This window comes from Giraffa tippelskirchi, chromosome 3, assembly GCF_054371585.1.
Source record: "Giraffa tippelskirchi isolate mGirTip1 chromosome 3, T2T-mGirTip1v1.2.pri, whole genome shotgun sequence".
In the NCBI taxonomy this organism is placed as follows: domain Eukaryota; kingdom Metazoa; phylum Chordata; class Mammalia; order Artiodactyla; family Giraffidae; genus Giraffa; species Giraffa tippelskirchi.
Window position 1 is genome coordinate 80293869 of NC_137277.1, and position 12544 is coordinate 80306412.

At 38.8% G+C, this 12544-nt stretch overlaps 1 protein-coding gene across 2 annotated transcripts in view; it reads left to right on the forward strand.

The window, feature by feature from the left end:
* The window catches only part of CCDC141 (coiled-coil domain containing 141), a 230821-nt gene that overhangs the window by 176062 nt on the left and 42215 nt on the right, over positions 1-12544 (forward strand). For both annotated transcript variants that reach the window (XM_081579496.1, XM_081579498.1), the window contains exons 13-17: positions 3473-3652; positions 4221-4346; positions 6471-6659; positions 7927-8106; positions 10121-10270. In XM_081579496.1, coding sequence (XP_081435622.1) covers positions 3473-3652; positions 4221-4346; positions 6471-6659; positions 7927-8106; positions 10121-10270 — 825 coding nt within the window. The remainder of the gene's footprint in view (positions 1-3472; positions 3653-4220; positions 4347-6470; positions 6660-7926; positions 8107-10120; positions 10271-12544) is intronic.

Sequence of the window (12544 nt, forward strand, 5' to 3'; positions counted from 1 at the left end):
ACTACCCTGTCCTGTTCAGCCCCAGTATTTTGTCAATGTTCTGAGATAAAGATCAGCTGTGTGCTTGAACTCCCCACCTCCACCAGTGTCTGTCAAAAGCTCTGTTGGTTTCTCTGTTCCCCAGTAAAGCTTCATGATCAGCTTTACTGTCAGTGCACAGAATTGGGAAAAGCCCCTGGCTGCAGTAAGAGAGGTGACGGGTGAGCTCACCACTCTGATTCATCCTTCCCTGGAGTCTTGGCCTCTTTAGTTCTTTTGGACTTTAAATAGATGCTGTCTGCATTTATTCCAGCTTTTCTAGTTGTTCTAGGTAGGAGCACTGCTCTGCCCCTGGCTACTCCATCCTACTCTGAAATAGAAGATCTTTATTCCTTATTTAGAATGTTTAAGATCATATGGCCAGATTTTCATTTAAGATCTACAGCAGGAATCCATTCAAAATTTTATTTTATATCTATGTCTAAACTTAGGTTCTCTGATATTCAAAGGTCCATTCAGAGTTTTCAGAAATAGTGTTTATTTTACTACATAACTTGGTGGTCTTTTATCTTGACATTATAAACATGGTCACTTTAATTCAAGGTCCTTACCACTATCACATGATAAATTTCCCCTTACTGATAAGAATTAAGGTCTACATAATTCTTAATTTTATCAGTTCAGTGACATTCTGAGATAGAAACTTGTTGGTAAAGCAAGTATAACACAATTTTTATTCTCTTCATATCTTTTGGACCATTAGGCTTTTAAACAAACGTTAGTGCTCAAATGTGGTAACCAGTTTGGTGGTTAGGAAAGAAGAAGGCCAGTTGGCATTTTCTGCTGAGTACTCTACTCTTGATTGTTGCCAAGGCTCAGATTTTTCAAGCTTGAAATGAAAAAATTTTTCAACTCATCTAAATATCATCACAATGAGAAAAACTAATTTAGGGTAGAAATCTGGTAAACATCTTGATGAAAGTGCCAGTTTACTAATTTATAGTGGCAAATAAAGAATTCTACCTGGAGTACTGCCTGCCAGTTATCAAGATATCTGAAAAGCAAGGTGTCAGAAGACCACTCATCGTGTGTGAATCTACATGGAGAATGGAATATCTAATGCCCTATTTAGACCACATGATGCCAGATTTTTCAGTGACCTTATACAGAATTATATGCAATGAGTAGTTAGTGTTTACTAACTAGACCTCGGGCAAAGCATTTAATCTTTCTGAGTGGCCACACTACTTAAATTTGCCAAATGCATAAGCACTTTTCTTGAATCCTGGTAGCTAAGCATCAACAAATCCTACCATTGCGCGCTGTTTTCTGGGCCTCATTCAGAGCTTACACTCTTCAGATTATAGCTGTCATTGACATGCTACACATTCCAATTTTTCATTAGATCATGTATTATGTAACAATTTTATTAATAGTTTCTTAATAATATGTTAAAGATACCCTATCTTTATAGCATACATAAAAATACGATTTACTTTAGGTATTGCTGTGGCTAATATCTTTCATAATACGTGTCTTGTTCATCATAGTTATAGAATACATCACTTTATTACTAGATTCACAAATTCATTGGAGAAATCACATTTAGCACCTGCAGGCTTTTTTACAATTAAATGACACTTTATAATGTCTATATTAATATAATTGTGCAGTATTAATGTCATTTAAAATAATTTTAAAATAAGATGGCCTACCTATTATTTAAAATGTCCTGTTACATATTCATGACACTATCTTCTGACTATAATCTAAAAAGTCTTTTGACTTTTAGATACCCAGCTGTCATTGCCATTATAGAAATTCATGTACAGTTGCTTCTTAGAAATTCAAGGATTTCCTGAGAAGAGTTGGCTATCAAAGCAGATTTTTGTTTTGCTAAAAACAAATATTCTCCTGCCTTTTTTGATGTTTGGACATTTAAAAAGCACATGGTTTAACTCCTTGGCTATCTTATACTTTTCCCTCTAATTGAATTTCCCATTATTTAAAACCATTGTTTAAAGAATTTCAAATCAGATAGCCAGAATATATGAAAGTTGGGAAGAGAAGTCTTGGAATTGAGATATTATGCTTCTGGTATACAGTGTGTGTGTGTGTGCTCAGTCGTGTCTGACTTTGCGATCCCATGGCCTGTAGCCCACAAGACTCCTCTGTCCATGAGATTTTCCCTACAAGAATACTAGGTGAGTTGCCATTTCTTCCTCCAGGGGAATCTTCCTGACCCAGGGATTGAACTGTGTCTCCTGCATCTCCTGCATTGCAGGCGGTTTCTTTACTGCTGAGCCACCAGGGTATAGAGATACAAATATAGAGATACAGTTGGCCCTCCACATCCAGGGCTTCCACATTCCTGGATTCAACCAACTTTGGATCAACACAGAACACTATCCAGAGGTGGTTGAAACCTGCAGGTATGGAAAGCCAACCATGGGACTTGAGCATCCACTGGTTTTGATGTCTAGGGCAAGTCCTGGAACCAGTACCCTCCTCCCATCCTGCTCCCATGAATACCAAGGAACAACAACCAAGGATGCACATTTCCGATCTCATAAAAGGGAGTAACTTGAGGAACTTCTCACAAGGAAAACTTTAAATAATTGTAGTGTATACAATAGGATAGTACAAAAAGAGAAACCTGGAACAATTTACCCCCTCATGGCCCTTAATACTGACATATTGACATATTCTAATGTGTGTTAAAAGGTGGAATCCACTTCAAACTGAATTCATTAAAATAATCTCAGCTTCAGAATTTCTGTATCCCTGTGCTCATTCAGTCATCCTTTAAACCCCAGGAAATAAGCAAATCTTAGAGGAGGGGACTGAAATGCCAGTGGAGTTGTGAACAACTAGCAAGCTCATGTCCAAGCATATATCATGGGCTCTGAGAGCCCAACCTGTGCACAGACCTTTCATGTCGTGGTCCATGCACAGGTTGGAAAAGAATTTCCAGACATAAGGCAGAAGGAGAGGAGAATAAAGTTTATTAAGGTGGGAGACACTGTTATAACAGCAGGCCTGCTCAAGGGAGAACTGACATTGAACACGGGTCCTTAGTCCATTTTTATATTCAGGGTACAAGGAGCGGGATAGGGGTCTTGCAGGTCATTTACTGATTGGATGAGGCACATATACTGGTGGGGGGAAGAGTAAGGCAAATACCTTCTTCCTGTGGGGTAGGAGGGGAGGCAGGTTATACTGCTCAGGAGGACCTGAAATCCTTTAATAGTTATAACGTAGGGGAGGGAAGGACAATAAGGGTCTGTTTTTTTCTGTTCCTGCATTCCAAGACCATCCTTGTTTTTTTCTGTTATTTTGTCCTTGGGATGCCACATTTCAGACTTTTCTTGATGTCAGGACTGTGTTCTGCTTTGGCTATGAGAAAACATTTGCCTCCTGAAATAGTTGTATGCAAAACCATGTTGTATTTCTTGGAAAAGAAAAGCCATTACACAGGTTATTAATTTCACAGGCAAAAGAAAATGAAATATTAAATGTGAAAAATGAAGTACACGTCATGGAGAACACTATGGAAAGCCAGAAGGCAGAAAGGGAAGAACTCGGCCGCCTTCGGACAGTCTGGCATCTTAAAGCTGCTGCAAGCAAGCCCGTGAAACAGCAGTGGGCAGCATTCAAAGAGCAGCTTAGAAAGGTGACGGAATGCGCGGTGGGTTTTAATGAGACTTGAAAAGAAAGGAAATTCTGACACATGCTGTAACATGGACGAACCCTGGAAACATAAGTGAGATCAGTTAACACAAAAGGATAAACATTGGGATTCCATTTTTGTGAGTTACCTCGAGTAGTCAGATTCAGGGAGACAGAAGGCAGAATAGAGGTTATCAGGGGCTGAGGGAAGGGGGAAATGGAAATTGGTGTTTATCAGGGACAGAGTTTCTGTTTGGTAAGATGAAAAAGTTCTGATGGTGGATGGTGGTGATGACTGCACACCAAAGTGCACTAACGCCCACTAGTCTTCACATTTAAAAGTGGTTAAAATGGTAGATTTTTTTTTTGTTATGCATATTTCACCACGGTGAAAGAGGGCTTGTGCTTTTGTTCATTGGTGGTTTAGAACCAAAAGCTCACTCTAGGTAGTGAGTGTTTTCATGGCAGTTGAAAAGTTTGATAACACACCATGTCATCACTGGAATGATTATGATGTATTTGGTGGTGGTAACAAAGAAAACATATGCCTAACTATCTAATGTCTATTTCAGACCACACACAACTTAAAACTTCTTCAGGAAGCGCTTATGCCTGTGTCTGCACTTGACCTTGGAGGGAGTCTCCAGACCATTTTAGGTCTACGGAAAAAATGGAATGAAATGAAGCCTCAGTTCCAGGTGAAGAAGCAAATTGATGACCTTGGGTGAATGAAAAACTGTTCAGTTGAAGCTCACCTAATTAATTTTAACTGTCTGATGAATTACAACTTTTAAAAAAACAAAAGCATTGCTTTTCTAAAAGTCCATGTGTCAGACACATTTTTCTTCCTTTTTGAATGCAGTGTGCTATATTTGATGATATGCAAACATTCAGGCTACAAAAGGTCCTTAATATATTCTTATCTTAGATTATTTTAATTTAAATTATTTCCTTATTAATGTATTTATCATACATTTATTCTAATTCTTTTCCTAAAAGGTATAGAAATGTTTCTGATTCAGAGATCTCAAAGCAAGGCTAGACCCTCTTTGACATAGAGGTTCTGCTGTCCTCTGTCACTGAAATTATCCCTGTGATGTCATTGTCCCCACCCACTGGCACCCCAGCCTTCTGCCACCATCCCAAGAATTTTGCTGTGCTCTCCCATTCTCCCTCTGAGAGCCCTCAGGATGTGAGAGAAAAGACCATGAGTCATATTCCCAGGCCCTGACGGCTTCTGCATTCCTTAACCCTCACTTCCTGCCACTCCTGAGCCTGACACAATTGCTGGAAAAGTTTGCCAGTCATTTATCCTCCTGCCTGGATTCTGTTCTTTGCTGCAAAGTTAAGATACCTGTGTTTCTGTTTGTCACTATTTTGCAAGTGTTGGATGTAAAGAATCCCAGGACTGGAAGTTTGAAGATTCCTTTATGGAATATCTAATTTATGTTCCTTTAAGACAAAACTGGGGGCTTCTTTGGTGGCACAGTGGTAAAGAATCCCCTGCCAATTCAGGAGACGCAGGAGACGTGGGTTTGATCCCTGGGTCAGGAAGATCCCTGGGGGTAGGAAATGACAACCCGCTCCAGTATTCTTGCCTGGAAAATTCCGTGGACAGTAGAGCCTAGCAGACTACAGTCCATGGGGGTCACAAAGAGTCGAGCATGCACATGCACACCTGTGTGCACACACACACAAGACAAAAGTGTTGTAATACATAACCACCTCCCAACACACATGCACACATACCATTGTAGCCCACAGTGAACTCTTTCCTCCAAACTCCTAGAACATTCTACTAGCCTGTTAGTTTCTTTGTTATCCTCTGTGTCATATGTATCTGCATTTCATGTGTGCACACACCCCTGCACATAAGCAAGTGTGTGTGTATAAATTCCTCTAAATCAGGAACCGTTATCAAGATTCTTTAGCTCTGTCACCGTGATGTGTGTATATTTGATGCCCATGCACTTGATTTCAACTTGAATACCCTTACTAGGTCACTTTTCTGCAAATTATCTCCTTAGCTTAAATCATTTCCATTACTTTTATCCTTGACATAAAATCCAACCCTGAAATCATAGTCGATGGCTATACCACCCTGAAAGTGCCCAATCTTGTCTGAAATTATAACGGCTTCCTCTTTGAACTGTCCACCAGGATCTAGATTCCTAAAAGGGCTATCTGAGCAGCTCTGGGTAGAAAGAATGGGGTTTGTTCCTCCCTACAAGGGGTGGCTATTTGTGGATTCTGGGATGACTGCTTTTTTGGGGGGGAGTGGGAAATGACTGCTTTTAAAGCAGCATAGCTACTGTGATGCTCAGCTGGTGGTTCATTCTGATCCTTCTTTTATCCCAAAGGACAGATAATTCACGCAATGTACTTTTATGCTTGTCTTCTTGTGGTCTTCTTATCACACCACCTGATTCTAGTTGTATTAAATATCACAGATGGTCATGGCCTCATAGAGTATCTAGAATATATTTACTTAGCAGATGACTAGATGACTCTATGCTATGTCATAGAAATATATGACTTTTCATTTTGCCCTCTAACTTTGAAACAGGTTTTTTGTGTTTTTTAAAAAAATTTAAATTTAATGTTAATTTAAATTTTAAAAAATATATCTGAGAAGATTAGGATGGAATAATATATCCCTAGTATCACACACAATGCCTGGATTTGCAGGGATAGGGGTGAGCCTCACAATAAGTATTTGTTAACAAGAAGAGAGTGATTTGTTGTTGAGATCTTCATATGTCAGTTGTAAAGTAAAAAGCTCTCTAGAAGCTCAATTTCTTTTATTGCTTTCAACTCTTCAGCAACTGAATGATGAGGTTCAGTACATTATAAAAGAGTCAGAAGAGTTAAATGGCAAAGGAGCACCTGTGAAAGAAAAGTCTCAACAGCTGAAGGACCTTATTCATTTCCATCAAAACCAGAAACAGAGAATCCAAGATTATGAGGACATCCTATATAAAATTATCCAGTTCCACCAAGTCAGAGAAGAGGTAAGACTTACCATGGATGTCTGGAAGACTCTCAGTTTTAAACTATGAAATTAAAAATAAATGATTATGTAATAAATAAAGGCCAGGTTGCTTATTCTGATACTAGAAGCTTTCCGCAGTCTGACTCCTGACATTTCTCACAGTGAGCCCCATCCTCCCCAATCTACCAGCCAAACAGAGCTCCCCTTGGTCCCTCAAAGATGGCACCCACGTTCCTTATTCCAAGCCCTGACTCTTGGGCTGCCTTTATCTGTCAGGTCCTTCTCTCTCCTCTATGCCACTTAAACCTTGTCCCTCCATCTAACAATCCTACCTCCCTTAGAGTGATTTCTCTCTCTTCTAAATTCCTTGAACTCTTACTGTTTATTCCACACATCTATCTTTTTTAATATCTTGATTCTTAATTAAGATATTAAGATTCTTTTGTTCCCCTAACAAAAGTTAGGGTATAAGTAACTTAAGGTAGGGTCTATATAAGCAACAAAAGGTAAGGTATAAGCAACTAAAGGGAAGAAAAAAAAATTTATAATTGAAGTGTCAGTAGAACTTCATGGATACTGGCCTCTCTTACCAGAAAATACCACTGAGCACATACACACAACAGAAAATAGAGATGTATTGAGATGCTTTGAAAATAGCCTCTGAATTTAGTCAAATCACAGGCCTACATCTTGCTAAAGTTTTAGGCTATGAACAAACAGTGTTTTCTTCTTTAATAGAACTGGCAGTGTTAGTCCCTTAATTTTACTCTATTGGCTTGCACCATTAGAACATTTATTTGTCTATAATACTAATATTTTTAGATGGGCTTGTCAGGAGTGGACTAGCTAGTTAAATATGTTATAGGAAATAAGCATTTTTTAAAAATCTATCTTTGAGAAAGACAAAGATATGTATGATATCATGTGAGGAATCTAAAATGTACAACAAAGTAGTGAATATAATGAAAAAGAAGCAGACTCACATATATAGAGAACTAGCGGTTACCAGTGGGGAGAGGGAGGCAGGGAGGGGCAGTACAGAGGTAGGGTATTAAGAGGTACAAACATTTAGGTATAAAATAAGCTACAAGGATCTATTGTACAATTTAGGGAATATAGCCAATATTTTATAATAACATAAATGGAGTATAACCTTTAAAAGTTGTGAATCACTATATCATACAACTGTTATTTACATAATATACATCAACTATACCTCAATTAAAAAAAAACTGTCTTCATAAAAATATGAAACCCAGGTTAATTGTTAATGGCCTAAATTCCAGCTGGGAAGACTCTTCAAATCAAGAGAACTGGAGTTTCCAGAACAGGCAAAGGAAATGAATGATGCTCACAATGCCCAGGTCCTCCTCAGACGCTCTCGGGCAAAGCAGGCGCACATAGACCATCTCCATAAACTGGCTCTCTCCTTGGGGGTGGATGTCATCTCATCAGTGCAGCAGCCTGTAAGCAACTTAGAAACTGTCATTTTTACCTGATATGGCTGGGAGTTGGGCTGTAATATGAAAGAAACCAGGCAGACTGCCTGGTATACGTTCAATTAAAAGCTACATTAAGCCATTGGGATACTTATTTGTGGTAAGTTTCTACCACGTCTAAAAAATTTTTTAAGGAGAAAAAAAAATCTGATTTTTAAAGTCTTATTTAATGCATCTATTCTCATGCTAATTTAAAAGTTATAGAATTACTATCTATAATGGCCGTTGGTTTTTCACATTTGAAATAAAGAGGAACTAAACTTTTAATTTTATTTATTTTAAATTTTAAATTGATACCCAAAATTGTAAACCTTTTAAGTATATTCGGAGTGACTTGGGTATGTGAATCTACTAACCTCTATGAGATTTAAGTACAGAGCAAGTTTTTCTGATACAAATTTAGCAATAATTGAAATATAGTCTAAGTGTGAGATATACACTTGATTTCAAAAACTTAATATGAAAAAGAAAACCTTACTAGTGTTTTTTTTTTTTTTTTTGGTTAAACAAGCTATATTGTGAAAATTAACTTCACCAGTTTCTTTTTAATATGACTACTAGAAAATTTAAATTATTCATGTAGCTCATGTTGTATTTCTGTTGCACAATGCTGCTTTAGCATGTCAGATCTGAAAGGTAGCCTTGAGATAGTCAGACCCAGGATCCTCATCTTCAGATGAAAAGTCTGATCCCAGAGAAGCTGCTTTATCCACAAAAGCCCAGAATAGAGGAGCTCAAGCACCTTGGCTCCACCCAGGCCTCTGGGCACCAGTCATTGGATCTGCTTTTTCTACTGGACTGATTTTACCAAAGGAGCTTAAAAGAGATGGAAATAATTCCAGATTAAATTTTCCTAAATAACACATTGGGTTCTGATGTAAAAATTTCTTCAAATTCTTAATTTGAGGATTTGAGGGAAGAAAAGATTACGTTAATTCTATCCAATACGTATAACATTAATAAAAATCATAACGGCTAATTTTATTTCAAAGTTCTTTTAAGATATCTACTAAACTATGTTGTTGTTGTTCAGTCGCTCAGTCATGTCCGACTCTTTGTGACCCCATGGACTACAACACTCCAGGCTTCCCTGTCCTTCACTATCTCCTGGACTTTGCTCAAACTCACGAGCATTGAGTCAGTGATGCCTTCCAGTCATCTTGTCCTCTGTCATCCCCTTCTCCTCCTGTCTTCAGTATTTTCCAGAATCAGGGTTTTTCCCAATGAGTCAACTCTTCACATGAGGTGGCACAAGTGTTGGAGCTTCAGCTTCAGCATCAGTCCTTCCAATGAATATTCAGGGTTGATTTCCTTTAGGATTGACTGGTCTGATCTCCCAAACTACATGGAATGCAATAAATCTAAAGTAGTTTTTTTAATCTGAAAGAAATACAAAATTTCTGTCGCTATTAATAGATTCTGTTTTTCCCAAGAAGGAGGTTTCTTTTCAAGAGTTTGTTTCATTAATAGATTTATTTTTAAAAGAAAAGAGCAAGGAAGACATCTCACTTTGCACAAATAGTGTAAATTGTCCAATTCACGTCAGGCTTTGGCTTCGGGAGCCCCCTGCACTGAGTAGAGATGGGAGCACTTGCATAATGAACCTGAGGCTAACCTCAAGTTGACAAGAAAATTACAGTGTAGAAGCCAAATGTTTCTAATGCATATTTTATGCCTTTTGAAGTAAAAATTATACCTTACATTGAATGGTGTCTCTGAGGCATTGGGTATGATGAGCAACTCTTCAAAGCTGAAGTTTTGAGACTAAAAATGTAAGAGTTTGTCTTTCACAACATTGGATGTTGGTGTCTGGCTTCCTTCTGAAATCCTTCTGAAATCAAAGAAGTTTAAGGTAAAATAAATCAGGAGCTTATTTTCTTTATTGTTATTTGTGAGTTTGACAATGCAGGTAAATAGCGTGTTGTTCTCATTGCCATTTTGCCCATTCCCTTCATCACTTTCACTTCTCTTTCATTTCCAGAACTGCTCTAACGTTTCTGCAAAGAACCTGCAGCAACAGCTGGACATGCTTGAAGGGGACTGTCTGACCTGGCGTGCCCAGGCCGAGGACCGTGAGCGGGCCCTGACCCGTAGCCTGGAGTTCTGCATTACACGGGATGAGATAGGCGAGGTGGGAACACACACACACACACATGCACACACACACACAGTAAATCAGGAGACTTTCTTTTTACCCTTGACCTTTTAATCTACCAAGCAGTGGCCTCAGGGCTCAGAAAGGTTGAGTACAGAGTACACTTTAAACTCCCAAAACTGTTGAAGTCAGTATGTTGTCAGTGCATAGAACCTGGAATATAGTATTATGGTTTTTTGCTTGCTCCTCCCCACTCACTCCAAACCCTTATAGCAGTAGTTTTGCTTGAGTGGATATAGCTCATCAGGGCAGAAGTGTGACACCTTCCCAGTGCAGCCAGCTCCAGCCTCCTGAGAGGCTATTTAAGTTCCACTGACTCATGGTGAAGGGTCTAGGGAGCAAGCTTGTTGCCTCAGAGGTTACAAAGTATTATCACGAAAGTCAAGTGGCTGCTTTCATATTTACTCAAACCAAGTGGCTTCTCTAGCAAAGCAACTCCTAGAGAAAAAGAAATAACAGGTGAAAGGTATCTTCATTTTTTTTATTGTTTTTTATTGTTTGCCAATTTATTTTTTTAATTGAAGGATATTTGCTTTACAAAATTTTGTGGTTTTCTGTCATATATCAACAAGAATCAGCCATATGTACACCCATGTCCCCTCTCTCCTGAACCTCCCTTCCATCTCCCTCCCCAACCCACCTTTCTAGATTGTCACAAAGCCCCTGTTTAATTTCCCTGAGTCATACAGCAAATTCCCATCGGCTATCTGTTTTACATATGGCATTATAAATTTCCATGTTACTCTCTCCTTACATCTCCTTAATTCCATCTCCTCTCTCTCAATTCTACCCACCTCCCTCCCTAAGACACACACTGAACTACAGCGCCACCCTCCCCTAGTTAAACTTTCCATACAAAGCTTTACTTGTTTTAGGAGAAAAATAAAGGATAGCATGGTCCCCGGTTCCTTACTAGAACTGACAGCAGGACAGAAGGTACCATAATTCTAGACTTATCTCTTTTAAAAGCAAGACATTAAGTCCACTAATCTCAAGCCCATGAGGAAAGTGAGTGGAGGGGAAAAGAAGTAGTAAAACTTCTTGATTGTTCTGCTAATGCCCAAGTTACACAATTTCAGCCTAGTGAGTATCAACTATTATCAACATTAGAGCATAGACTGAAGTAGGAGTAAACTTGGGTGGTCGTCAAGCCTTTTTTGGCCAAAATCAAGTGCAAGAAAGGAGCAGAACTGGAGGGAAAGTAAGAGAGGGAGAGAGCAGGAGAGGGCGCTTGGATCCCATTCAACAGGAGGGAAACTAGCACCACTGGATTTTCAGTGGAGCAATGTGCCACAGGACTATGGAGTTTATGGTCCAAGTACGTGTTCCAGGAGCCACTGTGGGCCAGAGACTCTTTATTCGCTCAGAGTGAAACACCTGGTGTAGCCTGTCCTCTATGTAGATTGGCCTCTTCCAGGTCATGTCCGGCAGTTAGCAACATTTCAGCCCTATCTTGTTAAGAAAAACAACCTTGATTCTCCCCAAGGCTGTAAAATTTAGATTCATAGTCATGGAAATAATTTTTTTACTACCTTCTCCTGAAATTGTTTTCTTTCTTCATTTACATCTTCCTCCTCTTCCTTAAAAAAAAAAAAAAAAAAAAAAAAATTTGTAAACTTTTCTTGCTGAAAATCTCTCTCTACTGTGATGTTCAGCCCTATTTTATTGAAAGCAAAAGAGAGCAAGCTAAAGGTTATTCCTGGCTGCCTACGGTTCAGCATCCCTCTTCCTAAAGCGCCGTGGCCTTTGTGGACCTGGGTCTCCCCACAGTGGTTCAGGCCCTTCCCACGGTGGTTCTATTTACAGGCTGCCTCGTCATGACCCTGTGCTGGAAGCCAGCAGGGTGGGAAGACAGATGGCCCTTCCAGTCATAGCAGGGACGCCTGGGATTGTCTGTACCAAAATAAGAACGAGAAACCAGATATGTGTGGGTTTGATTTAGGAATCAGATGTCCCTTCAACATGATCTTAAATATTAAGAGAGTGATTCTTCTCATTTGCTTCCACTTCACATCCAACTCATGCTTGATACTAGTTACAGTTTCATGTTTAAAGGATCTTAAAAAGTTTTGGCCTGTTTCCTTTCTTTTCTTTTTTTCTCTGTTGAATACAAAAGCATTTATTTTAACAAACTTTATATTTAAAATAGAATTTTAATCTGTCTACTCACAAAACCTAATTCAAAACAAGATGTATTTATCTCTCTGGCTGATTTGATGTTATTCCTTTACAAACAATACTCAATTTATA